At 39.6% G+C, this 25,415-nt stretch overlaps 1 protein-coding gene across 1 annotated transcript in view; it reads right to left on the bottom strand.

The window, feature by feature from the left end:
• Positions 1 to 16,567: 16,567 nt before the first annotated feature.
• TBL1XR1 (TBL1X/Y related 1) overlaps positions 16,568 to 25,415 on the bottom strand; it is a 34,512-nt gene continuing 25,664 nt past the window's right edge. Inside the window, exons 9-15 of the mRNA XM_075716461.1 lie at positions 24,166 to 24,226; positions 22,816 to 22,937; positions 22,242 to 22,316; positions 19,636 to 19,763; positions 19,292 to 19,457; positions 18,286 to 18,387; positions 16,568 to 16,626 (exon numbers count right to left, since the gene is read on the bottom strand). Coding sequence (XP_075572576.1) covers positions 16,600 to 16,626; positions 18,286 to 18,387; positions 19,292 to 19,457; positions 19,636 to 19,763; positions 22,242 to 22,316; positions 22,816 to 22,937; positions 24,166 to 24,226 — 681 coding nt within the window. The 3' untranslated portion in view covers positions 16,568 to 16,599. The remainder of the gene's footprint in view (positions 16,627 to 18,285; positions 18,388 to 19,291; positions 19,458 to 19,635; positions 19,764 to 22,241; positions 22,317 to 22,815; positions 22,938 to 24,165; positions 24,227 to 25,415) is intronic.

Consider the following 25,415-nt stretch of genomic DNA (forward strand, 5'->3'; position numbering starts at 1 on the left):
CCAGCTCTAAAGGAACGAGATGGAGAGCAGAGCTGTGCCAATGACAGCAGCAGCACAATTGCTTAGGCTGAAAATAGTAAATAGTTGAAGCAAAAATATTTTCTTTTGTCATGGAAATCCCAAGTATATTTGGGAAATTACCAATTCATTTCTCAAAAGTAACATAAATTCTTTTCATTTAATGAAATGAAAAACGACGAATGAAGAAAACATACAAAATCCTTTGCCACTTCTCACTTATTTTAAGGATATCCTCACCTGGATATGTGTATCTTATTTCCACATTTCTCTCAAGGTACAATTCAGCTAATAATAAGTACCAATATCTTATCCCCTGTATTTAACAAATAAAATTCTATGGTAATTTCACAATCAACAATGCCTGGTGTTAAGGATTTCATTATTAAATCTGATTGAATATGATTAAATATGGCTCATGCTTTCCAAAATAGGTTGCACGATAGATTTAAATGAACTCATTAGTGGTTAATGCAGCAAAGCGCTTTCTAAATGCTAATGTTTGGCTGCCTTTGGCTCGTTAATTAATTTGAAGATTGTGTAATTATCAGAGCTTTCAGTTAGCATACATCTACTTCTTTTTATTCCCAAACGACAGTTGTTCGCGTGTAACTATTGGAAATTCAATTCTATTCATAATAAAAATAGGACATCAAACTGCCCAAACAAGCACACGCTGCATGGGAACAGCATCTTTTCCTTTAAAGGCTTTTTTATTATTGTTATTTTCAAAAAGAACATAGGCTCAGCAGCTCTCTCTCAGCACAGAGAAGGGATAGCAAAGTACATGGCTTTGCCAGATAATTATATACCTCTGAAGACTTGTGTAAGATGCATGGGGTCTGAATAGGGCTTGGGAAGAAACAAGAGCAGTGCCTGGCTTGTTTTCTCTCTCACTCTTTTTTTTTTTCTCCTTTCTTTTAATTTTCTTTTTTTTTTAAATTATTATTCTGTAGTTTGCTTTTAAAGGCCAACAGCCATGAAATGAGGTGATACAGCACTAACACCCTATCCAGGACAGATGAGCTGGCGTGTAGGTAAGGACACGGCACAAGCCTGGGTTGCTGGTGGATGTGCAGAGCCACGGAGCCCCAGGCTTCGGCGCAGGCTGGGAAAGTGACACCTGTTAAATACACTGCGCTGATACTCAGGGCAGCGAACGTACTGGCAGCTCTCCTTTAAACAAAAGCACGGAAATAAAACAGAAATAGTCTCTTAAGCAGATATTAGGCACAATGATGGGGCCATAAACGCAACAGAAACTGAGACCTGAACAAAGTGTTACAGTCAAAACTTGTGTCTGTAAGAGAAAGACGTGGGTTATGAGATACAAGTGCTTCATAAACGTCAGCGTGGACTCACGAGCGATGCCATAGGGGTAACTCATATTGAGACTCCTAGAGCTGTAAGGCTCTCAAGTGGAAGAAGAACAGAGCTTTATCTCCTGCAGGCATGATGAATGACAATAACTAAAAAATTAAATCGACTGTCTGGACTTCTCCCAAGCTTTTTAAAGGCACATCTGATTTCTCTAACAAGTCTCCACGGTTGTCTTCACATCACAGTGAATTCACATCAGTCCTTACGACATCTAACAGGAAAATTGTTTGTGATCAAAAGATGTTGTTTCCACTAAATACGGGATTCTCTGCTGTAGTTATCCAGGGCCACAAACAGCTGGAGTGGCAGCAGAAGCATAAAAGCCAGAAAAAACAAACCTTGGGGTTCATTAGCATGCATGCCATTGCCTGAAAGGAGCCCCTCTCTGCCAGCAGCTGCAAGAGCAACAATACATTAACATATGGAATAATTAAGCCCAATAAGTAACTATTACATTTTCTAGTGAAATAGAACAACTTCATTTTCTCAGTCAACTTGTATCTCAAAAAAATCCAACACGCATCACTTAGATAAATCATCTGATGAGTTTGGGTTTTAAATTGCTATTAGTCACGGATGTTTATCCTATGCACTTTTATATTGATACTTATTATTAAAAAATGAGCAACTGGCATGATTAAGTAGCTAGCCCTTCATACCCCCCAAAACCTCAACCCCCCCAAATCTTTATTCAAGGGAAAAACACAAGGAATGATTATAAAGCACAATGCGTCACCCTTAATTTCTTAGCTACTGCTTGTTTCAATGCAAAGAATTTGTTAATTCTTTGGTTTTCACTAAAGCTGTTGACTTGCTATGCAATTCTTATTTCAGACAGGCCTACCTCAATTAGTAGCAGGGGGATTAAAAAAAGATAGGACTTGGTTGCATTAATAATTGACAGAGAAGTAGGAATACTGAGATAGGTATCTTCAAGAAAAATCACACCTCCAGTGGATGCAAAGGCCTGTCGCCAGCTTTACCGTTGTACAGGAACACAGGCGTACCGCTGGACAGGTTACCCAGTGCTCGGCCAGTGTGATTAATGCCTGCAAATCCTCTCAGCACCTGCTTCCTGCTCCAAAACACGCAAATCCAGGTGTTTGCAGCATGTCCTAGAAGATGGCAGTGAGCCCCAGCAGTGGCTCGCTGTCAGGGTTTGCTGCATGTGTAAAGCCACCCTCTTCCCTCAGCCTCCACCACCAGCTTTGAGGGAAAGCAAACAGAGCAAGGGGAAAGCTCTCCCAGGAGCAGAATATGCAAGAGCTGTCAGCTGGGCTGAGCTGCTGCTGCTTCCCGAAACAGCACATCTCAGCCATCGGAGTGCCGGAGAGCCACGAGGGTGCTGCGGAGAGTTTCTGATCATGTTGCAAAGATGCTCGTTTTAAGGCTTCAACCACCTCTGTGGCAACAGCTGTTGGTGTTTTCAAGCACAAGATTAAGAATTTAGGTAGTCCTAGAGATGAACTGCTGTACAGAAATGTCATCTCTCAAGGCAGCTGGAAAAGAGAATCACTGACTCAGCAGCTGTCCAAAACCAGCAGAAGATGCAGGAATAGAAACGGGCCCGTCAGAGAAACAGGCCAGTGAAGAATGTTATTGCTGTAGGGTGCAGGGACAGGCAACAAACAGGAAAATCAACAGAGCTTTTGCCACACCCTCTGATGGGGAAGGCAGGGAGTGGGGAGGAAGGAACTGGGCAGCTCCTGGCACCTGTGGAGAGTCTCTTGGGCTGATGAAAAATAGATGAAGCAAAACTTAAACCATGCACTTAAACCATGGCATTGGCTTCAGGAAAAGGTGCAGCAGAGTTTAGCAGGACAGCACTGAAAAATGACAGGAAAGCACCAGATTTGAATGAAGAATTGCAACCGCTGTCTGAGGCACAGGTCACCAAATGTCTATAATGAATTTTTAAAGCCAAAGTCACAGAGATAGGGATGAAAATTTTGTTGTACTGAAGCTCACAGAGATTTGGCTACTGACTTGCATGGAGCTGGCAGTCAGCCACCCTAGAAATATCTGTATACTGAGAGGGAAAGCTCCTTCTACCCTCCTGGGTATGACATTTATGGATAAGAAGGGCAAAATGTGGCATTGCTCGAATACCCCTCCCTGTTGTTGGTTAAGAGACTGCCTCTAATATTAATCATACAGATGTCACTTTAAATCTTGCATTTAATGCTAATTGCTATGGGCTGTGCCCCAGGGAGCTGCAGCAGTGGGAACAGGCAGTAGTCTTGCAAGACAAACTAATGCAAGGAAACAAGAGGAAGGTCAAGGAAGTGCATGGTAGCAGACCCCAATCTCCAGCAACAACTGTGCCTGTGGAAGTTCCCCTGTCATTCTGCAAAGCTGACAGCACAGAACTCTTCATGCAGTCCTAAGCTTATAGAATCATAGAATTGTTTAGGTTGGAAAAGACCCTTAAGATCATCCAGTCCAACCATTAACCTAACACTACCAAGTCCATCACTAAGCCAATTAAGGGGAGAGTAGTAATTTCATGTTTCCTGGCTTGGTGGCTGGATTATTTTTTAATGAAAGTAAAAACTAGGAATCATTAAAGTTGGAAAGGATCTCTAAGATCATCAGTCCAACCATCAACCCAACACCACCATGCCCACAAAACCATGTCCCAAAGTGCCACATCTACACGTTTTTTGAACACCTCCAGGGATGGTGACTGCACCACCTCTCTGGGCAGCCTGTTCCAAGGCTTGACCACTCCTTCCATGAAGAAATTTTTCCTAATATCCAATCTAAACCTTCCCTGGCCCAGCTTGAGCCCATTTCCTCTTGTCTTATTGCTAACTACATGGGAGAAGAGACAACACCCACCTCACTACAACCTCCTGTCAGGGAGTTGTAGAGAGCGATAAGGTCTCCCCTCAGCCTCCTCTTCTCCAGGCTAAACAACCCCAGTTCCCTCAGCCGCTCCTCATCAGCCCTGTGCTCCAGACCCTTCTTCACCAGCTTTCCTGCCCTTCTCTGGACACGCTCCAGCACCTCAATGTCTTTCTTGTAGTGAGGGGCCCAAAACTGGACACAGTATTCCAGGTGCAGCCTCACCAGCACAAAGTACAGGGGAACAATCACCTCCCTGCTCCTGCTGGCCACACCATTGCTGATACAAGCCAGGATGCTGTTGGCCTTCTTGGCCACCTGGGCACACTGCTGGCTCATGTTCAGCCGGCTGTCAACCAGCACCCCCAGGTCCTTTTCCACCAGGCAGCTTTCCAGCCACATTTTGTTCCTTCGCCTCCATACACACACCTCCCCCCTCATGTGCCTGCTGTAACAGCAGACTTGGCTTCGGAAGAGCACTCCATCCACCCGTGAGTTGAAAGGACTGTGGTCCCAATGCATCATCTGTGGTATCTGCCTTTCAATCTCCTTTTTTCCATACTTGCAGCACACTCCAGCATCTTCACTTCTGCAGATAACAAAGGCCTGTACACTATCATTTACTCAGCGGACGATGAATCTGACAGTCTAATCTTAACTTCTTAACAGCTGTGTTTATTTACTAAAGTAGTAAATTGTTTCCTCTAAAGCACAGAGGGGTTGGTCTGAACAAACTAACATCTCCGCAATTTGGTGAGATTTGGTACTCACACATGCTTTCTCTTGAAACTATACATTTTTCTATCACTGAAGTATCTGTATAGGCAATCTTGGGATGCGATCTTTGTTTTAATGACTCCTCTGGCTGCTGTTTTGTATAGAGGAGAAGGAAGGCTGGAAGTACAGTAAATTGGCTTACAGGAAATGGGAAATAATAACACCACTTATGTTCTGAATCTTACTGACTACGTTTGCTCCCATTCCAAGGCACTTTTCTGTTTCCTATTTGTAGTTTAGTTCAGATAACACAAATCTTTACAACACCACATTGCTCTTTTAGCCTGTCTCTGCGCTTAAACAAACTGGACACTGGATAGTTGCAAGCAGCAATGCTCTAGCTCAGAAGTGGTAGGATACCTTAATGAGAGTCACACGCCTGCACCCTGAAACTTAAACCCCAGCTCTGTTAGTCCAGACCAAGTTGTTATCTGAGTTTCTGGAAATGGCCTTCAATACGGGGCAAGTCTTGCCAGGATGCCCTGCAGCAGCTCCTGCTCCTGCCCCAGGAGCGTGACTGCTTAGGAGCCTGTACAAGGCACAACTACTGCCCTAACACCAGGGAAAGGAAAAGAAAACAAAATCTTGCAGCTTATCATGAACTAAGTATAGCAATGCTGCAGCAATCCCAGCTGGAGTAGCAAGTTTTGGAAAACAGTGGAGCCGCAGAAATCTAATGGGAAAATAACACATCCTACTTGCTCAGTGGCAGTGATAAAACAGTAAGAAAACCTCCTCTTCTAGTTTCCACTTCTCCTTGGGGATATGGAAGCAGTTGAGAATACAGTACACACCTACTCCCTCCAGCACTGCTGCGACTCTTGGAACCTTAAAATCTCTCTCTCAATTAGGGCTGAAAAAGGAGATGCCTTTTCTTCTGACTTACTCCCCACAGCAGCAGCAGTCGCGCTCAGGCCCCTAAGAGGAAGGCTTCAGGTTGCTCCACAATACAGGCAAGGGCAGAACAGGTAATAACTCAGAGCTAGAAGTGATCTGCATCCTGGAAGTACAGTTTATACCTCTTCACCCTTTTTTCAGTCATTCCCTGCATATCCATAGACACGAGAGCACCCTCAGGTGCCCATTTGCTGGAGAACGCATCCAGAAATCTCAGCATGTATCAGGCATTCGCTATGGGTGGATGCGGCAGCTGCGCTGGTCTAACAGCCCACCCTGCTGCTGGGCGATCCCACTGCTGCCTCCGTCTCTGCTGTTCCACCCTGGAAAGGGAAAAATGTAAAATAAAACCAGCCAGTGTTTTTCTGCTGGGTCAGAGAGCTGAAGCAGCTCCCAGAGGAGAACCTTCTGGCTCCTTTTGGGAGCTTTTAACTGTTTCTGTACCCATGAACACGTCATGGAAGCTGTCGCACCTAGGACCAGTAGATGCTAGCTAAGAAATACACCTGGAGCCAGCTGCTGCGGTGGCCTTCCAAGGGCTGTTTCACAGTGGTCAGGGCTGCAGCCAGCTCCAACTGCTAAGCAGAGTACTTGAGAGAAGTTTCAGATGTTTGCTTTTTACAACTTAAGAGTTTTTCTCTCAAAATCCCCATTTGGACTGAAATTACTTATATGCAGTCTCAGCTGAGAAATGACACCTCGGTTAGTTTACAGGTGTTTGGGGTTCTCCAGTTCTAAAGAGTGGTATGTGTTTAAAACTTTTTATTTGCAATAGGTTTGGTTATTTTTGAATCCTTGTGACAGTGGTCTATTTCAAAGAAACTCTTTGGGAGACAAATATCTGTGTGGTCAGAAATCAGGAATATGTAGGTCTCTGTGAGATAGAAGCAGCCTTGACTGAAATATATTTTTATCACATTAAAAAACATTTAGTGCCTGAAACCATGTTTAATATAAAGCAGCAAAAATTCTTTCTTAGTACTCTTACCAAGTGTATTACCCTATCACTGCAGCATTTTATGAATTCACTCGCCTGTTTTGTGTCAGTACGAGCATCACGTACATCTCCAGTTCCCAGGGTGCCCTTCCCCATTCTCACTATTTCTGGAACGTTTCTGTAGCAGTATTGGTTTGGGAGGGTGGTCCCAGGTGGAAACCACAGGCAGATACACCCTCAGCCTGGTCCTCCGTCCTGTTTTGGGGGAAATGCCTTTGGAGTAAGGAATTTTATTCCTAGCTTTGCCATCGGCCTGCTGGGCAACTCTGGACAAACCTGTCACTAGCTGAAAAGCCGGAAGGGGAAACAGCGCAAATAAAGGCTTGTAGAAGAGAAAAAAGGTGTTTACGTAAAACTTCCAAGAACAACGGGGTCCCATCTTTGCTGGGACATCAGTTATATAAATCCATAAATTATCGAGCCATTGTTGATGTTTATTCTATCAGAATTGCAAAGCTGGGAGTCGTATTTCATTTTCACAGTTTCCCCCCTCTCTTCCTTACTTATGCCAGAGACCATATTTCTTATAAACAAGATTCTTATTTCAGTATTCATTAGATTGTTTGTCAAGAAGAGCAGCTGGTGTTGATGAATGGATTAAGATGCACTGAGGACAGTTCAGCCTAAAGAAGACACAACAACAGATTTCAAATATGCAAAAGGCTGCTGTGAACAATGAAGAAACAGCTTTTTTGTTCCCTCCACATTCAGGGTAGACAAAATAGTAAGTTTTTAATTGCAACAAAGAAGATTTGATTAGACAGAAAAGTGGTTTAACATTAAGTTATTGGAACTCCAACAGTATTGGAATAGATTGCTCAGGAAAGCCTTTGAGACCAGATTAGCAGCTGTCTGTCAGAAATTGGCTGCCAGACTGCTGAGCTCTCTTCGAGACCTACAACCGCAGTCATTTCCCCTTGCCTTCCTCATTATTTGATGACCCCGTTATTTTCAAACAGAACCTCCAAAAGCAAAAGTATTCGATTTGATCCCGCTTATTTAAAAGTCCTCCTAAATAAAGTGGAATAAAATGGCTGAAAAGGTGGAGAGACAGAACTCTCCCAATTCCTGTATCCACGCATATAAAAAGTGATTCAGCCACGAACGACACAGAAAGCCAAATAACGGGCTGATGTTCAAACTAACAGGGCGTTATGGGCACAGATTTCTTATCCAGTTCAGAGGCATAACTCACCTGCAACAAGGAAAGCATCCGATGGAAACACTGAGTTGATTTATCCACCCAGCCAAGCAAACAGTAATAAGCCAGGAGATAAATAAATAAATGGGTCAACAACTATTTTGCACGTGAATGCTCTAGATATGAAATCACACACCTAAACCCCAAACTTGGAGGCGTACCCGCTGTCCAGGCAACAGCAACAAGCTACACCTCTATTTAACTGACATTTTGAGTGGGTACCCGACAGGAAATTGCCCTGCTTTAAAAACACGCAGTGCAAAGTTATAATTTGTTCTCTATAAAAGCTATTGAATGATTTCCTGTAAAATTAGCTGCAGGAACTGAACTATTTAATAGAATAAAATAATAGAATATTTAATTCAGCACACAGAGCAAGATTTACTGTTTTGAGCACGAGACGGTAAACAACGCAATTGCAACAAACGACACACACTCCTACTTCTTTGCCTTGGGAATTGGCTTCTGGCTTCAAATTACTTTGCTAGAAAGCACTTTGTTCCTATCCACCTAATCAGCATCTGACTTTGCTGCAGTATTCGAACAAACTGAAGATAGATGATATGTGGCCATAGAAAGTGAAAGAACTGCAAAACTTTCAAATAACAATTTAAAAAGTAAACTAAGCATCAGTAATTGCAATTCTTCACTATTTTCCTGAGGCAGGAATTTCCTACCTTGCAGAGTTATTCACTTACAAGAAATTAAGAGATATATGTCAGAATCTACTGCATCTCCCAATTTAAATATTAGGAATGCATGGTTATTATATCGTAAAAAAGTCTTTTTCCATATTTATAAAGCGCACAGCCACAATACAGTTCAAGAGTAACAGCTAGCAGACATTATGCTCCTGGTAGCTTCTCTAATTGCATATGATGCAGCACCGCAACTCTGTGAGGAAGAAAGGTATTGTGAAGACCCAACACAGCTTTGGAGAGCCAAGAGCCACGTTCAGGTGACTTACACCCTACCCACGCCCCTGTGCCTGGCACTTATTAAATGTTGACCCCACACCTTCAGATGTTCTTGTCAACAGAAGACATTTCAAGCAGGGACAAAGGTAGAAATTAAACTAAATGGAGCCTGCAGATTTAATTTTTTCTGTCAAGGCTGAGATAACACGCAAGAAGAGCAAATGGTACCTTAAATTTCTTACAGATGTGCTTCAATTTAGTGGAACAGGAAACATGGTCTTTAATAGATGGATTTTTAATATTTGTCAGAAAAAACCCTTTCATCCACCAACATTCGTTTTCAGAAATGCTGCTCTAGCTCTGCTTGCACTGAAGTCATTGGAAACTTCCCCTCAGCATCGCTGCGGCCAGGGACCTTTCATTCTCTAACGGGGAAGGGAGAACACTCAATCCAAGCTGTCGCCAGTCCAGCGAAGAAGTCTTGAAATGTTCAGGAACATGTAATCCAGAAAGCTCAAAATGCAGTGCTCTCAATGTAGCAAATCAGGGTTCTCAGCATCTAGAACAAGTCAGAAAATCTCTGTGGAAACAAGAAAATAGTCTGTTCAAAGTGCTTGACCTCTATTGAGGCTTCTTGTCATCTTGACTTGGTATCTGAACGAATCTAGGACCTGAACACTTTCACATTACGTCTATTAAGAAATCCTGTGTCTTTTTTAATCCTTCAAACAATCCTTTATGGTACCAATTTTCAGTTAGTCACATAAACAAGAATGCCTCTGCACTGCAGATCTCCTGGGTAAGCTTTCCTTAAGGACAAATTGTACTAACCGGGGCATCATCATTCTCTACAGAATCATCGATATTCCTCCTAAATTCCTCCTAAATTATTATTCTGTTACAGCTGCCCTGTGCTGACATCAGGGAACCAAAGATGTTGCTTAGATTTCCATGAAATAATTTCCCTACGCGGCAGGCAACAGAGACTTTATGAATACCCGAGATCAGGAGTTCCTACAGAATTACAAAACCCAGATTGTTTTAGCACGAGGATAACTAAACTTCAAAGGGGAGATTGGGGCAGTAACGGCATAATGCACCTACCTGGAATACTGTCTTCTCCTCACAGAACAGAGGTGGGCATCACCACCACGCAAGCGTAACCACCACTGTGGTTGCTGCATCTCAGGGTGGCCATACTCTACGGTGGAGCATTTGCGCTAATGAAATTTCAAGACACAAACTTTCTGCATCGTGACATTAGTTAGTACAAACAGTCTGTCTCAAAACCATGAAATTGCTTCAGTATTGCTCTCTCAAAATTCAAATGATGACAGAGAAATCCTGACATGCACTCAGACTCCAGGTGAAGGGAATCCAAGGCTGGTTTTACACTTGTAAAATACAGTCCCTCCTCCATTTTTAATCCATTACGTATGTTTTTCAACAGCAAGCTTCAACATATTAAAAAAAAATCGATTTTGATAACATTACTGAAATAAGAAAGCTATTACTTTTGAACATATTATAGCAAATAAATAGCCTACATGAAAAAGCAGTAATTTCACCATAATGTTCTAGTAACATTGAAAATAAACCATCTGGGTTCACTCTCTTGGATTGTGACACGACCCACAATTCTAAAGGAATTAAAACATCATTATGAATAGATGGCTGCATGTTATTTCATGTGTAAATCTAAATGGCTTCAAATGTCTGAAGTACAGTAACACAAATAACGTTCCTTGCCATAATCAAATTGAATCACTCCGTAAGAATGGATCTCTCTGTCGTGAGATTGCATTACCATACAGGAGCCTGCTCCCATGCCTCCAAAGTCTTCTAAATAGCTGGAGCGTAGCTGCGAATGTCACTAGACTCAGTTTCTCTTCCACAAGTCTATGGGTAAGGAGAAGATGAAGCATGTAAAACGCACACATGAGAAAGCAGTTCGTCTAAATCGCACACATAGCGTAAATGGTGGCCGAGGATAGCTTCACCGTTTTCAGAGGATCTACCGTGTGTTCATAAAGGGCATGTAGCTGTACAATGCATTACGTCCCATTGCTTCTTACATATTGTCTTGCATGAAAATGTGCCAAAACAAGTATTAAAAATAGTGTTTCAGTCTATCACTTCCCCAACATAATAATCTGTAAATCTTCTGTACCAAGTGTTTAAAATTACATTCAGCCAAGGTAATATCAAAATATATTTTATTCTGGACCTCTTTCAGATCTGATTCAAATTACAGTTGTCAAAGCAATACAATGCAAAGGGAAACTGCAACAGAAAATGTGCCTAGAAGGGATATAAGGGCCTTGGGGACAAATCATTGTGATGTAGAACCAAAATACATCATAAAGTGTAATTAACATGGTCCAGGACAGTATAGAACATCTATATCAGTCTTCTTCAGACAATAATAATGAAAACTGAACATAAAAGTCCTTTAAACAAGTACAAAAAACTGTCATGGGCTGGTTTACACTTTTACAACAGCTGTAATTTAACTGGATAACTGAAGAAATGATGTAGACATTTTAATCCAGTGCTATAGGTAGGCTCACAGAATTAGACCCAAAGGATTTGTAACTCCAAATGAAACCATTACAACTACAATGTCAATGTCAGGAGAGAGAGAAAATTACTTCTGTATTCTAGAATTACTGTTCTGCACACTGCAGTCTGTTGAGGACAAGATTGCAAAGTACACTCGACTAGCAACAACATGCAGACTGTTTTCTTGTATTTACCCACAAATGTCAAAAAACATCATGAAGTAAAAATGAATGATTATTTAAAGAAGAAAACAAAACAAAAACATGCCTCAAGTTATTGTCAAGCTTCAAACTTAAAGGCAGAGAAAGCGAATTATGTACTCAAAACTACTGATCTGAAGCACTATTAACACTAAATCTGCAATCCGCAAGAAACGGCAGATTTTCCTGGTTCGTCTGCCTTCCATCAGACTGACAGTGAAGACAGCCACACTTTTCACAGAACGTGGTATTCCAGAGCTTTCTCTAGAGGGAGAAGTGAAGACTGCTCCACAGCTCTCTCCCTATGGAAAATGTCAGGGATCTTGATGGAGATTTACTGCTGTCTCCCGAAGCCATATTTGCTTCTAACATGCCACAATGTTGCTTCTGCTTTCTTCAGACTTCTGGAGAGTGTCAAACTGATCCCGCTGGGGAACGGCTCTACAGGACTTTGCGAAGGGAGAAGCTATCATGCTTGTCAATGAAAAAGGAACACTGGGCTAAATCCGGCAGGCCCTGCTCTGGCAAAACCCCCACCGTGGCCAAGGGGAGTCTTGGCTCGAGTGAGACGTGGCTCATTTTACCCACGCGGCACGCTGCACGCTATCACACAGACCCAACGCCTCCAATGCTTGTTCTGGCAAGGTTTTCTCATGAAGTGACAGACAATGGGATTTCTGGTTAAGTAAAGATTGGAAAAATCGGGTCCCAAGGCTCCTCTTCGCTAAACGGACGAAAAACATACAACCTTTTACTTACAAGCTGAAAAACCCAGTTTGTGATTTTAACGAAATTCCTTCATTCAGCAGAACTAAATGCATTGGCTGCTAAGATTGCTCTGTAGGCAAAGCAGCAGAACCGCCCTATGCCACCTACTATTCTTCCTAAACACAAAGAACATTTCAAAGGTACAACGTCCCATTAAATACCCTAGCATGAGGTAAGCAGTGTAAGGAAAAAGGAGTGCTTTTTCAAATGAAAATTAATTAAAATTGGTAGAAATCTTTGGCCTTTCTCTCAAGATGCATTAAAGTGTCATGAAATCAAGAAACATGCTTCAAAATGCCATGTCATTCTGACTCTGGTAACTATTACCTCCCTCCACCCAACCCAGAAAAAGAGGCACTTTTAGTGTTTCATATAAGATTTCCAATCATCTAGTAGACACGCTAAATAACCCTGCACAATTGTAGTCCCAGAATAAACTGAGTTTATCAACATTACAAAGAGTCTAAAAAAGCTTTTAGGAGGACCTAGATATTTCTCTTAACTACACTAAGAAGTCCACCGGTTGGGAATCTTTACATCAATTTAAAAATGCAGAAAAAGGTAAAGTAAAAATAGAAAAAGAGGAACTCTACAGAAACCTGGACCTAATTATGCAGAAACGAGAAAAGGGATTCTGAGATGGATGCATAGAAAGACAGCGAACTCAACAGCAGTTCATTTCTTATTCCATCATTAATTCTGAGCCCAGTTTTTCCCCTTCCTTTTATCCTCTATTTGGATATTTGCCCATTAACGTGTTGAACTGGAAAAAATAGGAACTGTAACGTATGCAAAGGCTTACGCACACGTTTGCCTTTACACTTGGAAAGCAGGCGCAACAGAATTACTCAGTATGTAAGACTAAGCATGTGCATACGGTTATACAAAGTTAGGGTCTTACTGACATTTGGCATACTCAATTTAAAGGAACAATTTGGATAGTCTACCTCACTACTGAATACAAGGTCTTTGTGCTATAAAAGATAATAATTAATGTCATGGTTCTCTTTTTTTTCTTTTTGCTTCACATAATCACAGAACCTAGCACACCTTGCATGCATGCATTTAACAGTGTATAAAACAAGAGGCGAGAAGAGGTGTGAGCAGGAGCAGCACTGTGGCATGCTAGTAAAGGACAACAATAAAATACCTATTGGCCAGATCCTTTGCTAGTGGAGACTGGCATCATTCCACTACAGTGGGGCACTGCTGATTAACACTAGGTTGGGGCTCTCAGCCTGCGCGTCCAGAGCACTCAAGTCAACAGATCTGATGTTCCTGCTAGGCTGTGCTTCAAGCACCTGAAAACCCTGGACCTGTGATACTGAAGCTCTGTTTTATCTATTTCTGAGTATGTGATACTATGCGTAAGCAACTAGAATTACAACCAAAACAGCTGATGATTGAGAAAGAGGAAAATGGCAATACCCTAAAACATGGCTGTGTGATTTTGCAGCTATGTCACAGAATTCCACCACAATTGTTTAGATTGGCTGAAAGAATCATCCAATAACTTTTATGAAAATGAATAAACTGTCCATATTAAAATACAAAAGTACTATCAAGAATCACTTCTGACTTTCAGATTTAAATTCAGTGCAATTGACAAATGCATTGCTAAACGAAAAATGCAGCTTAAACATACTCAAAACATTTGTGTCTATTCCTGGGAGCACAGTTTAAAATTATTGCACAGAATTTTTTTTATTTTTTTATTTTTTTTGTTTTTTTCTTTTTTTTCATTAAATGACAGAGGTCAGCCACAGTCATGGACCTCCAGCAATAAAAGCGATATTTCAAGTGCCAGACACTCAATATATTAGGTTTCCTACATATTGTAGCTCACAGGGTAATTGCTCTAAACATTTGTAATATGTTCCAAAATCCTAATAATAGCTGGCACCGAACCACTGCAGATGACTGCCTTTATGGATATGACTTTTTGTTGGTTTTAAACGCTGTGGATGATAGTATTATAATGCTGGGGTATATATAAAGAATGTATTGTTGACTTCTCTTTACCACTGGCAAATTGCTACCCTACCTTAGCCAAACTCAGACTTGCTTCAAGTCGTGTTTATTCCATGGAAATAGCAGAAATCAATGCCTAAAGAACAATGGTTAAAATGTCAAAGCTGCATTATCTCAATTAAATCAATTTATACCTAACTTGGAGGGGAAAAAAACCCAAAACAAAACAAAACAAAAGGTTAGAGACTAGCAATCATAAGCCACAAAATTATTTGTGATTGAAATAGTGTTATAAAACTGGTCACTTTGCAAAGCTCTGTAATATAAACCATTCCTTAAGTAAAATGCCTGTGACATAAATTTGACAATGTCTCTTTTTATAAATTTACACTCTTGGAATCTTATGCAAGACATGATGCAACCTTTTCGACTACACATACGCGTAAACATAACCTCATGCTATCATTTACAAATAAAATCACTATCAGTATACTTTTAATCACATGAGCAGAAAAAGGTTTGCCATATACATCTGTCATTGTAAGAAAAATACTTGATATTGTAAACAGAGTAAAAGACACTATATAGTAGTGATTATTAAAAAAATAGCAGCTTACATCTACCCTATATTTGGAAAAAAATGTAGTCACAAGATACAATAAACTGCAGGACTGGAGCAGCAGGGGAATTAGTGCAAGTATTCATCTTTTAAATAAGCTGAATCACTGCTATTAAAATAAACTTGAAGCAAGTCCTCTGTTTAAGATCTTTTTTTAAATCTAAGGTAGTAAACATTTTGCCTCTTAATGGCAGTGTTATCAAATATATGCCAAAGATTTTATTTTAATAAAGAAAAATTACATGAGATACTTTTAATACTGGAGTTTGGTTACAGTTACACATCTAAGCTCCTACAAATAATGATGGGCAACTCTCAGAGAAGCTGTGGCATGAACCCTTGTCCAGAAAGATCTTAACCTCTTAAAAATGATCCCCCAGCTATACTTTGCTCCTTTTCACAATAGTGCACAATTTAACCATATTTTAGTTATGGTCTTAAAGCAACAGAAGATGCATTTTGTCCTCCTTTTTTTGCCTTTTTTTTTTTTTTTTTTTTGCATCCCTGTATTTTTGTGCCCTTCTATTCTTAAGTTTGGCAGAATTATGTCCCAAATAAGAAACTACTGCATTTTAGCCATGTCACCAGAAAATAAAACATAGCATTATACCCATTCCTGTCATACTTCGTAGATGAGCAGGACGTGAAATATCACGCTTCGAAGAAGGATTTTTTTTTTTCTTCTCTCTCCATAATCCCTTTTCCACTCTCCCTCTGTTCACAAAATTGTGCTCTGGGAGCCACAAAATGTACCAAACATTATCAGGTTCAATCTACCTCTTCAAAGAATGCATTAAAATATGTTTCAAAGAAACATTTTTTTCCAAGGTGAAAAAAAAAATATAAACAAGAAGCTAATTCACTCCCTTACTTCATGCATCCGTAAACTTAACCAAAACAAAACAGAAAACCCAATGTTTAAAAGCAAAGAAAAAACTACTGCTGCAGATTTCTGTAAGTCCATTTTCTCTGTACACACAAAACTGCTCAACTACTGAGAAGGAAAACAAAAATACCCCACAATCCATTGTCATAATGGATTTAAAGGGGGGAAGGGGTAATGAAGGCTGCCATTAGTATCTTCTGCATTTGGTATGTATATGGGTCTGCTCTTGTATACGGTATATTTCTCTCTCTCTCGCTCTCTCTTCCGGTTTTCATATCCAAAACCTTTCAATGTTATTTTGGGGCACAGCAGATTCCAGCACTTGGTGAACAGGATTCACAAGCTGTGACAAAACTCTGTCATCCTCTTCAGGGTGTAATTTTTCTTTCCTTTTTTTTTTTTTTTTTTTTTATATACAGTATATGTATATATTTATTTTACGTTTGGCTGTAGTGGACTGGCCATGGTTCAATTGGGACTATAGCAGTACATGGGTCAGGGACAGTCATTTTGGCTATGTACACATTCATAGTCGGTCCATGGCTTCCAACTAGTAGCGCTATTTCCGTAGGTCTAATACACAAACCTGTAAGAAAAAGAAATATATAGAGAAATTGCTCATTGCACAATATTCCACATTTATACAATTCTGTGTGAAATACCTGAGCAAAACCTATGAAACTGACTGTGCAAACTTCACCTTCTATCTCCTAACAACAGATTGGGGGCCAGGGGGGAATCACTAGGTGAGCGCTTTGGTTATGAGTACGCAGCCAGACCTGCTAAGGGTAATTACTATCAGAACATTAACAACTAGTTAATGTTCTAGTTCTGTCAAATATAGAAATCTACTAGTAAAATAGAATCATGTAAAAGCCATGTTTTTAGCCAAACAGTTCAAATATGCCTCTGTTTACTTAGTTATTATAAGCTATAAGTACCTTTAAACAAGAGGGGATGAGGAGGGCTTTCGCTAGCAAACAATATAAAACAAAATAAATCCAACATTTTTAAAAGAGCAAAACCTAAGTGAAAACCAATCTGTTGCAAGTACAATCAGCCTCTTGGGTCAAATTAACTGGAAGACTGGAAAGGTTACACAGTATGTATATGTGACCTTTGGTCATCTAGGGTGGAATGATAATGAATTTCTACTCAGGATATGCCTTGAGCTTTTGCTCCTTTTATGATATTGTCTATACTTATAAGACTAAATTGATATGAAAGAGCAATCAAAATTAATTCTCTGAATTTAGGCCACTTAAAATTCAGAAGTTCCTGTTTTCTGTTCTGAAGACTAACAAAGCGATCTCAGTCACCAGCATGGAGCATGCAGGACGGGAGAACGCTTTGGCCGTGTTAAGATACTACCTGAGACTTTGGACTACCAGGACTGCTTTTTGCTGACGTTTCTTACTTTAAGCTACAGCACTTCAAAATACAGTCCCTTTATCACTCTTATCTTATTCTAATTTTGCTTTTCCATAGGCTCTCTTCTCCTTTCTTTTAAGACCATGGCAAAAGACAGGCGAGCAAAAACCAGCTATTGTACTTGTTATGAAGAACTGCATGTTAATATTTTACTGCAGTACTTTGCAGGACAATGTCAGAAGACCTAGGAGGTGATGCTACAATACACCACTACGAGGTGATAGAGGGTGCATTCATGATTAATCATATGATTTTATTCTCTGCTTCTTCTAAGCAATGGAAGCAGACTGGTTTTTATGTACAGCTCCTGTCTGGTATTTACCTGTAGCTCCTGTCATTTTTAGGAACTTTTAAATTATGAGTATTCAGAAATTTGTACTTTGTTCTGCTGCTCTTTCTGTTGAATGCAACGCAGAAGATATTTCGTTCCTATCATGCATTACAATACCATCACCTACACTGAACATTTTCACTCTAAAAGGGCAAAGAGGCAAAAATGAACTTGTTTTCAGACTATAATGAAAAGACCAGCCACAATGAACACAATTCCATGGTAAGCCCCAATAGGGACAGAAAATTTAAATTAGAGGCATCTTCACCTCCTGAGATTTTTGGAGGATTTAGAACAGTAATGCATTAAGCTGGAATACATATTCTCCTTTCAACATTACAGCACCCTTATATGCTAAAATCTACATGCGAGCTGGCTGTATTAAACTTCAGCTACAGAAGGAAACTTTGTCTCCATTGTTACTTAAAAGATTTCCAAAAGATGCTTGTTTTTAGAATGTCAAACCAGTCAAGCTGCACTTACTGAACCATCTGAAGCACTTGCTCCAACTTTGTCTCCTGCTGCATTCCAGCAAACCTCAAAAATCCCTCCTGTTCCCCGATAACTGTGAACTAGGGCACCTGTCTAAAAAGGGACAAAACATGTAATTAATATAACAAAAACCAAGCAAACAAGTAAAATTTGTACAACATGTAAAACTTCCCCACTGCTTTTAAAAGTTGAAATTCTCAGAGGAAATGGTCCAGATGAAACTCGTGGACAATCTCAGCACTGTGTTAAAGGATGTGACAAACACAATTATCTCATCTTGAGCTCTCGTGTTTGACAGGCAAAACTGGGGATGGTCATGACAACTTCCAGTTACTGAAGTGAGCCTTTCAAAAATTAATATCCAATTCTCAGTAGCCAGAGATCACATCTTGCCTAATAACAAGGACTTTAGACTTTCATTCTCAGTCAGCCCTTTTTTTTTTTGCCAGAAATACAAATCAAGTAATAGTGTCTTTCTTCAAAAGTTCTGTAGAAACATTTTGTCGTCATTGTCTTCTCTCACTTTACATTCTCTTGTTTTTCAGTGAAATTCAATGAAACAGCGATCAGATTTGTCTGTCTATATCCAGCCATCATTTTTCACAGCAAACCTGTTTTATCAGGAGTCTAAAGTTCAGAGTTAACAAAAACCATTTTTGGATGCAACATGTTATTGGAGACACTCTGTTGAATACATTTTGTTGTTAGTGGTGGGTGTTTTTTTTTGGTGTTTCGGGTTTTTTGGTGGGGTTTTTTTTCCCCCCTAAGTAAAGACAATGTAAAGACAATTATTATTTCACCATAGGCGAGCACCCAAAGAGAGAAATTAAATGTACATCCATTAACAGAAGTAACCTTAGAACAGAGAGAAAGCGAATCGGCATGCTAGCAAGGGCAGAGCTCTTTGTGGCTGAAACACAATGAAGCAACAAAGGTTGGAAGGGTGCTGATGGAAAAGACCAAAACACAAACTTCTAAACAGACAGAAGAGCTATACCTGTGTATTCCAGATGTGTACACATTTATCAAAGGAGCCGCTGGCCAGGTACCTGCCATCAGGACTGAAAGCTACACTGTACACAGGTTCTTGATGTTTTGTCAAAGTATGAATACAAATTCCTCTGTCTACATCCCATAACCTAACAGTAGAATCAAAGGATGCACTGTGAAGGGAAAAAACACAGATTAATTACACCTCAGTTGGACATATTTTTGTTTCTAATATAAACACAATACGATAAAGGATCCTACATGCTTCAAAACATTCTGTGAAGCTATTTATATATAGAGTGAAGTAAAAATAATGCTGAACAGGCATTTAAAAACAGGATTAAATAGTACCTTGCTAACATAAGATTGGCATTTGGATTATTTGTTCCTGGTCCTGTAGGACTCCATTTGATAGTATAAATTTCTTTGTTGTGTGCTTGTAAATCATGGACACAACTGTCTTGTTTCATACTCCAGATCTATGATAAAAACAAAAGAAAACACAAACACATTTAGCACAATGTTGTACTAAAATGCATTTTACATCTTTCTTCTTTATTATTTGCAGCCTGACTGCTACCTTTTAGGCCACATTTGCTATGACTGCTGAGTTTCTAGAGTAATTATGACAAGTATTATTCCAGTACCCTCCATTCTTTGAGTTATAAGTACCCGATGGGGTTAATGAGTAATAAAGGTACTGCCTATAAAAACCAATCTGCATGTGCAAACTACAAGCCCCTTGAAAAGTGGAGGGTTGATAACAGATGCTAAAATGAGAAGAGCAATATGTATATGTTCATATCTGAGGTGACAAAAATACCACAGTCCTATTTTTAACTGAACTTCTTGCTACACAGATTGAGTGAAATACAGGGATAGTAGAGAAATTTTTCTGTTTTCATACAAAGCCATAGATGCATACTGCAAAAAACCATTATGGCATTTTCCTGGCTTATTAGGATTTGCATTGCCAGGTGTTTGTTCAGTACTTCCTAAAAAAGAGGAGTTCCTTAGGACTGCAATTCCTGCATGATAACCTTCAAACAACAAAGTAACTTTCTTCTGTTTGCACTGCATATAGTAGGGGTTTTGGAAGGCTTTTATACCATTTCCTAAATGTGAAACTTGATATAGTAGTTAATCATTTGAATACTTTTTTTTTTTTTTTTAAATGATATCTGCTTTAGCAGTGCTTTTAGCTCACCTCTTGGCAGAAAAAGGTAACAGCAGCACATTTAAGCTCAACTGTATTTAAGATGCAATTGAGGTGTATGTTTAAATGAATGATGCTTTTCAGGACTGGTGCCTCACTGAAGGGGAAACTGATTTTCATGGTGCAGGCAGAATTAAAATTGTATTTCCAGTTTAAATTGATGGGATCAAAATCTAGCTTTTCTTCCCAAAACTAGTATAGATGAAAAGAGTCTATATTAGCTGCCCTAGAGTATAGCAAGTTGGCCTCACAGGAGAAAAAAAAAAAAAAATCAATCAATTAATCAATAGGCATCTTCCATATGCTTCAAAACCTGACATTCATTCCTAGTGCCATTGAAAAGTAAGTGATCCACAAGTGATTAGGGATGTGTAGACTTATCTATAAGCAATTGGTCTTCCAGTTATTCCTGAACAAAATGATAAAATTCTTTCCAGGCTGGGCTGAATTTTCAAAACAGCAACCAAGAAGTTAATTGCCTGAATTGCCTGAGCCCACAAATGGTGACATGTTCCCAGTTGTCACCTCTCTACTCACTGAGATGCAGCAGCAGCAGCTTGAGATCTAGATTGGAATTAATCTCACCTGAGTTTCAGCTGTCTAAGTAGTAAATATTTAGCTTAAGCTGGCTATTTTGACTCCAATGCCAATGGAGAACGACTGATGCTCTCAGGGGTTTACTCATCCTGCTTGACTTAAACATTTAACTCAGGAAAGGATGAATTGCTCCTCAGTGGTGCTAGACACTCTGTTGACCAAAGATGTCTAGACATCTAGCTTTAGACTGGAGGTTTAATGCTTAAATGTTTATATTTAGATAAGGCGATTTCCATTGCAAGTGCCTGACTGTGTGCCAGCACAGGAGGGGATATCTGGCTACTCATTCAGCCGATCCCTGTCTCTGATTAAACAATGGTGAGCTAGATGGAAATAACTGTCCCAAGAGCTACTAGTAGGACAGCACTGTCAACATAAACAAACATATCCTGAAACTCCACTAAACATAGTGCTAAACACCTACCAAATATAAAGCAGCATGGGAGTAATGGAAAAGCATCTGTAACATGGAAACAGCACAGGCCTGTCAGGCATGAACAACCTCATTTCTTCTAGTGCATCTAACCTGGTGGTATTTTTGTACGGATCTCTAGTGCGCCTTGAAGTGATATGTATAAGTTACAGTATCCCCTGCATTCACAAGTTTGCCTCAGTTCTACAAGAAAGCATGTTGCTATGAATTATTTGGAGGAAAATTGTAGGTGCAATTGAAAACTGTAGAACGACTCCTGATGAATTGGAAAAACCAAGGAGTCCACACAGTCTCTTAGGAAACAATATGCCAAAGGTTTTAACTAGAAAGAAGGGGAAAACAGAAGAAAACTGGGAAAGGAGCTAGTTACCCATTCTTGTATGTGTTACACGACATGCATTCCAACTCTTCCTTTTAACCAAAAGGAACCATCAAGTGTGACAGCTTAATGATTAATGACCTGCTTCTGCAAACAGCTAAAAGCACCTAATAAATCATGCTCCAAGTCTCAGGGTGGCAGCCTGTAACAAGTTCTCTAGACCAAAGCTTGGCTCTGATTAACAAAGATTTGCTAGCACTGCCTAATCTTGTTATATTAAAAAAGAACAAATATTAGATGACACAGCAAGTACAGTGATACTGCTGGATTGTCCGATCTAACGGTGTGCGTTCCAGAGTCCTACAAAGAGCCAGTACCAGAACTCCCGTTACCTTCAGAGTCATATCATCAGAGCAGGATGCCAGAAGATTACCAGTTGGATCCCATTTGATTGCGTTTACTTCATTCTAAAATTGAACAGGAAGATTAAGTTGGAGTCTTCACTTCCATTACAAATGACAGCTTACGAACGATAAGCTGGACAGCAGTTATGATTATTTGTATAATTGTCAGTATTTTAACATTTAATTTTCATTCCTAGCTTTGCCTTCAATAACAACATTTTGCTACCTGTTCATCACATTTTCCCATGCATGCTCTTACACAACATAGCCTGTGCACAGCCAAGTCTTAAAGTCACCACGTTTCTTCTTCTAAAGCTTACTTTTGCTATGCCATCCTGGCACCAGTAAAAAAAGCTGCACATGGGAGTGAGAATTGTTCTAAAAATGATAGAGACTACAGTTACCATATGACCTTAACTACAGCTACCTGCATATGTATATTTATTGCCTGTTGCCAAAGACCAGCCATTGCACGCGTGCTGTATACCGGCAAGTATACTGGGCCCCCAGTCTCTCACTAATAAAAATATCGTACAGCAACCCCCAATTTTCCAGTACTTACTGTGTGACCCTGGAAGGTTTTGATGGGCCTATCTTGTCCTAGTTTACAGACATGAATACACATGTCTGTACTGCAAGAGGCAAATGTGTTGTTACTCTGCCAATCAACATCTAATGCTGGTGCTAAAAGAAAAAGGAAGATACTTAAAACTATGGTATGTATTCTGCAGGAGTGCTATTTGCAAATTTAGCATGCACCACCTTAGAACAAATGCCAACAGGAAGCAACCATTAATTTTACAGCAGTTCTAAAGATAATCAAACACTATGAACAGTGAGAAATGCAGCCCAAACTAGTCTTACACAAAGAAATGAAACAAAATTCAATAGAAGTCATTAAAACATGGAATGTATCTGAAATGGAACAGTTATACAGAATAGCAGCAGGACAACAAGCTGTAGTTAAGTCATCTATAAATAAAACTCGAGTCAGCACAAGGAATAGGTTCCCACAACTTAACACATCATCATGCATGAGCTCATCTCCACTAACAGTCCATGCTTGTGCTGATAGATGGCAGCCAGTGCAAGGTAATGATTTATTTCCTTTCTTTAATTCCAGCATTATCAGGTGTGGCAACTTGAAGCTTAATCATGGGTGACATATTCCATTTGATCAAGCCAAGATATTTATGGCAGATAGCACACAGAATTGCTTGGAGTAAATCAAGAATTGATGTTTTTGATTGTTGTCATGCCACTGAAAACGTAGTGCGAGCAGAATAAAAAGTGGAAATGAGACACATTTCTTAAAGGCCCTTCAATGACATGTTCGTCATCTTCTCTATTCTATTTTCCAGCTGATTCTGGCAGGCTTGCACAGCATGCAGCCCACAAAGCAATTTGTCTGACCTCCTGAGAGGCTGCACTCTCATCCCAGCTGGCCAGTGAACAGCCTTTCAGCTGGTTTGTGGCCAAACAAACTGGGGACAGCACAGCAGGCAGCGCAGAACAATGGGATGCGGAGCTGGGATTACTGTAGCAGGAAGATGACAAATGCAGTCCTTAGCTGATAAACACAAATCCTTCATGGCCCACCCACTTGATTTGTCTGCCACTGTACTACAGAAAGTCAGTAATATTTGGATTATCTCTTATGACTTTCATAGAACTGCAATGAAATTGTGAGTTATAAAGTCGTAAAATCAGAACAATTCTATCTTTGTTTACATACTCAAAATTAATAAGACTACAAATATGAGAGTCAGTATCCAAAGACTGCCTGCAAGATTTTAAAATGGCATAAATAAGTACCATAAACTTCTGATTTTTTTTTTAATTTATTTTAACAAATTACACTTTTTTTGTCTTTTTAGATGACAATCCTGAATGATCAAAAATCAAGACTTACCAGAATGAAAAGGAAACTGTTGCTTGGCTTCACCAGTGTGGGCATCCCAAATAATTGTGGTCTGTATTAAACAGATAAACAAACAATAAACAAACTTGTATAAATTGCTAATTTCCCGACAGCTACCACCATTCACCTGTATCAGACTAGCTAGCCTACTCCCCATCACCCAAACCTGCTCCCAATTACGTATTTCTGGTGTTTTACCCAGTACTAAAGGAAATGGTAGTAGATGTAGAGACAACAGTAGAATACCTTAGTATGTTGCAATATTAGAAAGGTATTTAATCACAACATTTTGGGGTCTGAAGGGAAGAAGGGGGTCGTGGGCTTTTTCTTTTTAAAAATAAATAAAAATTAAATAATTTTATCTCCTTAGTCCTATTTATATTCTTGTAATCCACTCCACACACCTATTTTAATTTCAAATACTTGTATATTCAAATTGTAATTTCAAATACTCATTTGTCCCTAAGGAGATCTTTATATAAACAATTAGTCTCATACTTAAGAATCTGAAAGATTTAAGGGTGTAATTTTGTTCTGAGTTGTTCTCTGCCAATACTTCTGATATCCTTCTGGTGAAATAAATCTTACCTGCCAAAATTAGTATTTTATAATCACCTTATTATATGCCAATATTCCTGACCTACCTCAATGATCAATGAAAATTCTGACACCTAATTCAGTGGGAGCATGAACTGACCACACAAATTATTTATGGAAAAGGAGGACAAGATTGGGTCAATCCTTCTGCTAATGCAGATATTTTTCAAAGCATAACTTCAATTGCTTTGTCAAGGAATTTTATTGACTGAAATGAGGCTTCTATCTCCTCCAGAATATTTTTCTGCAAATTGAAGCTGTACCTCCACAAACATTCAAAAACTGGCATAAGCTATCACAGCTGCCAAAAGAAGAAACCCATCCTTTCCATGCTTTGAGACATTTACTTTTTGTTCCTTTGTGCCAGCACAAGCATTTATAAAGCTGGGCACTAGAGCAAACCAGGAAAAAAATAATAAATAAGGGAGAAAATCTACTAGTTTTTAGTGACACTGCCAGTTTTAAGTACTGCGAACCTGCAGTCTTACTGAGCTTGGCAGTTTGCCAGTCTCGCTAAGAGAAAGCCCGTGTTTACTTCTGCACCTTGAATTAGTTAGAGGAAATATTAAACTCTTCTTACTCTTTTAATAGTCTATTCTATTCTCTGAATTAGTCTTAAGTCCATTCTTCATCACTATGCACTC

This window comes from Pelecanus crispus, chromosome 9 (genome assembly GCF_030463565.1).
Source record: "Pelecanus crispus isolate bPelCri1 chromosome 9, bPelCri1.pri, whole genome shotgun sequence".
Taxonomy (NCBI): domain Eukaryota; kingdom Metazoa; phylum Chordata; class Aves; order Pelecaniformes; family Pelecanidae; genus Pelecanus; species Pelecanus crispus.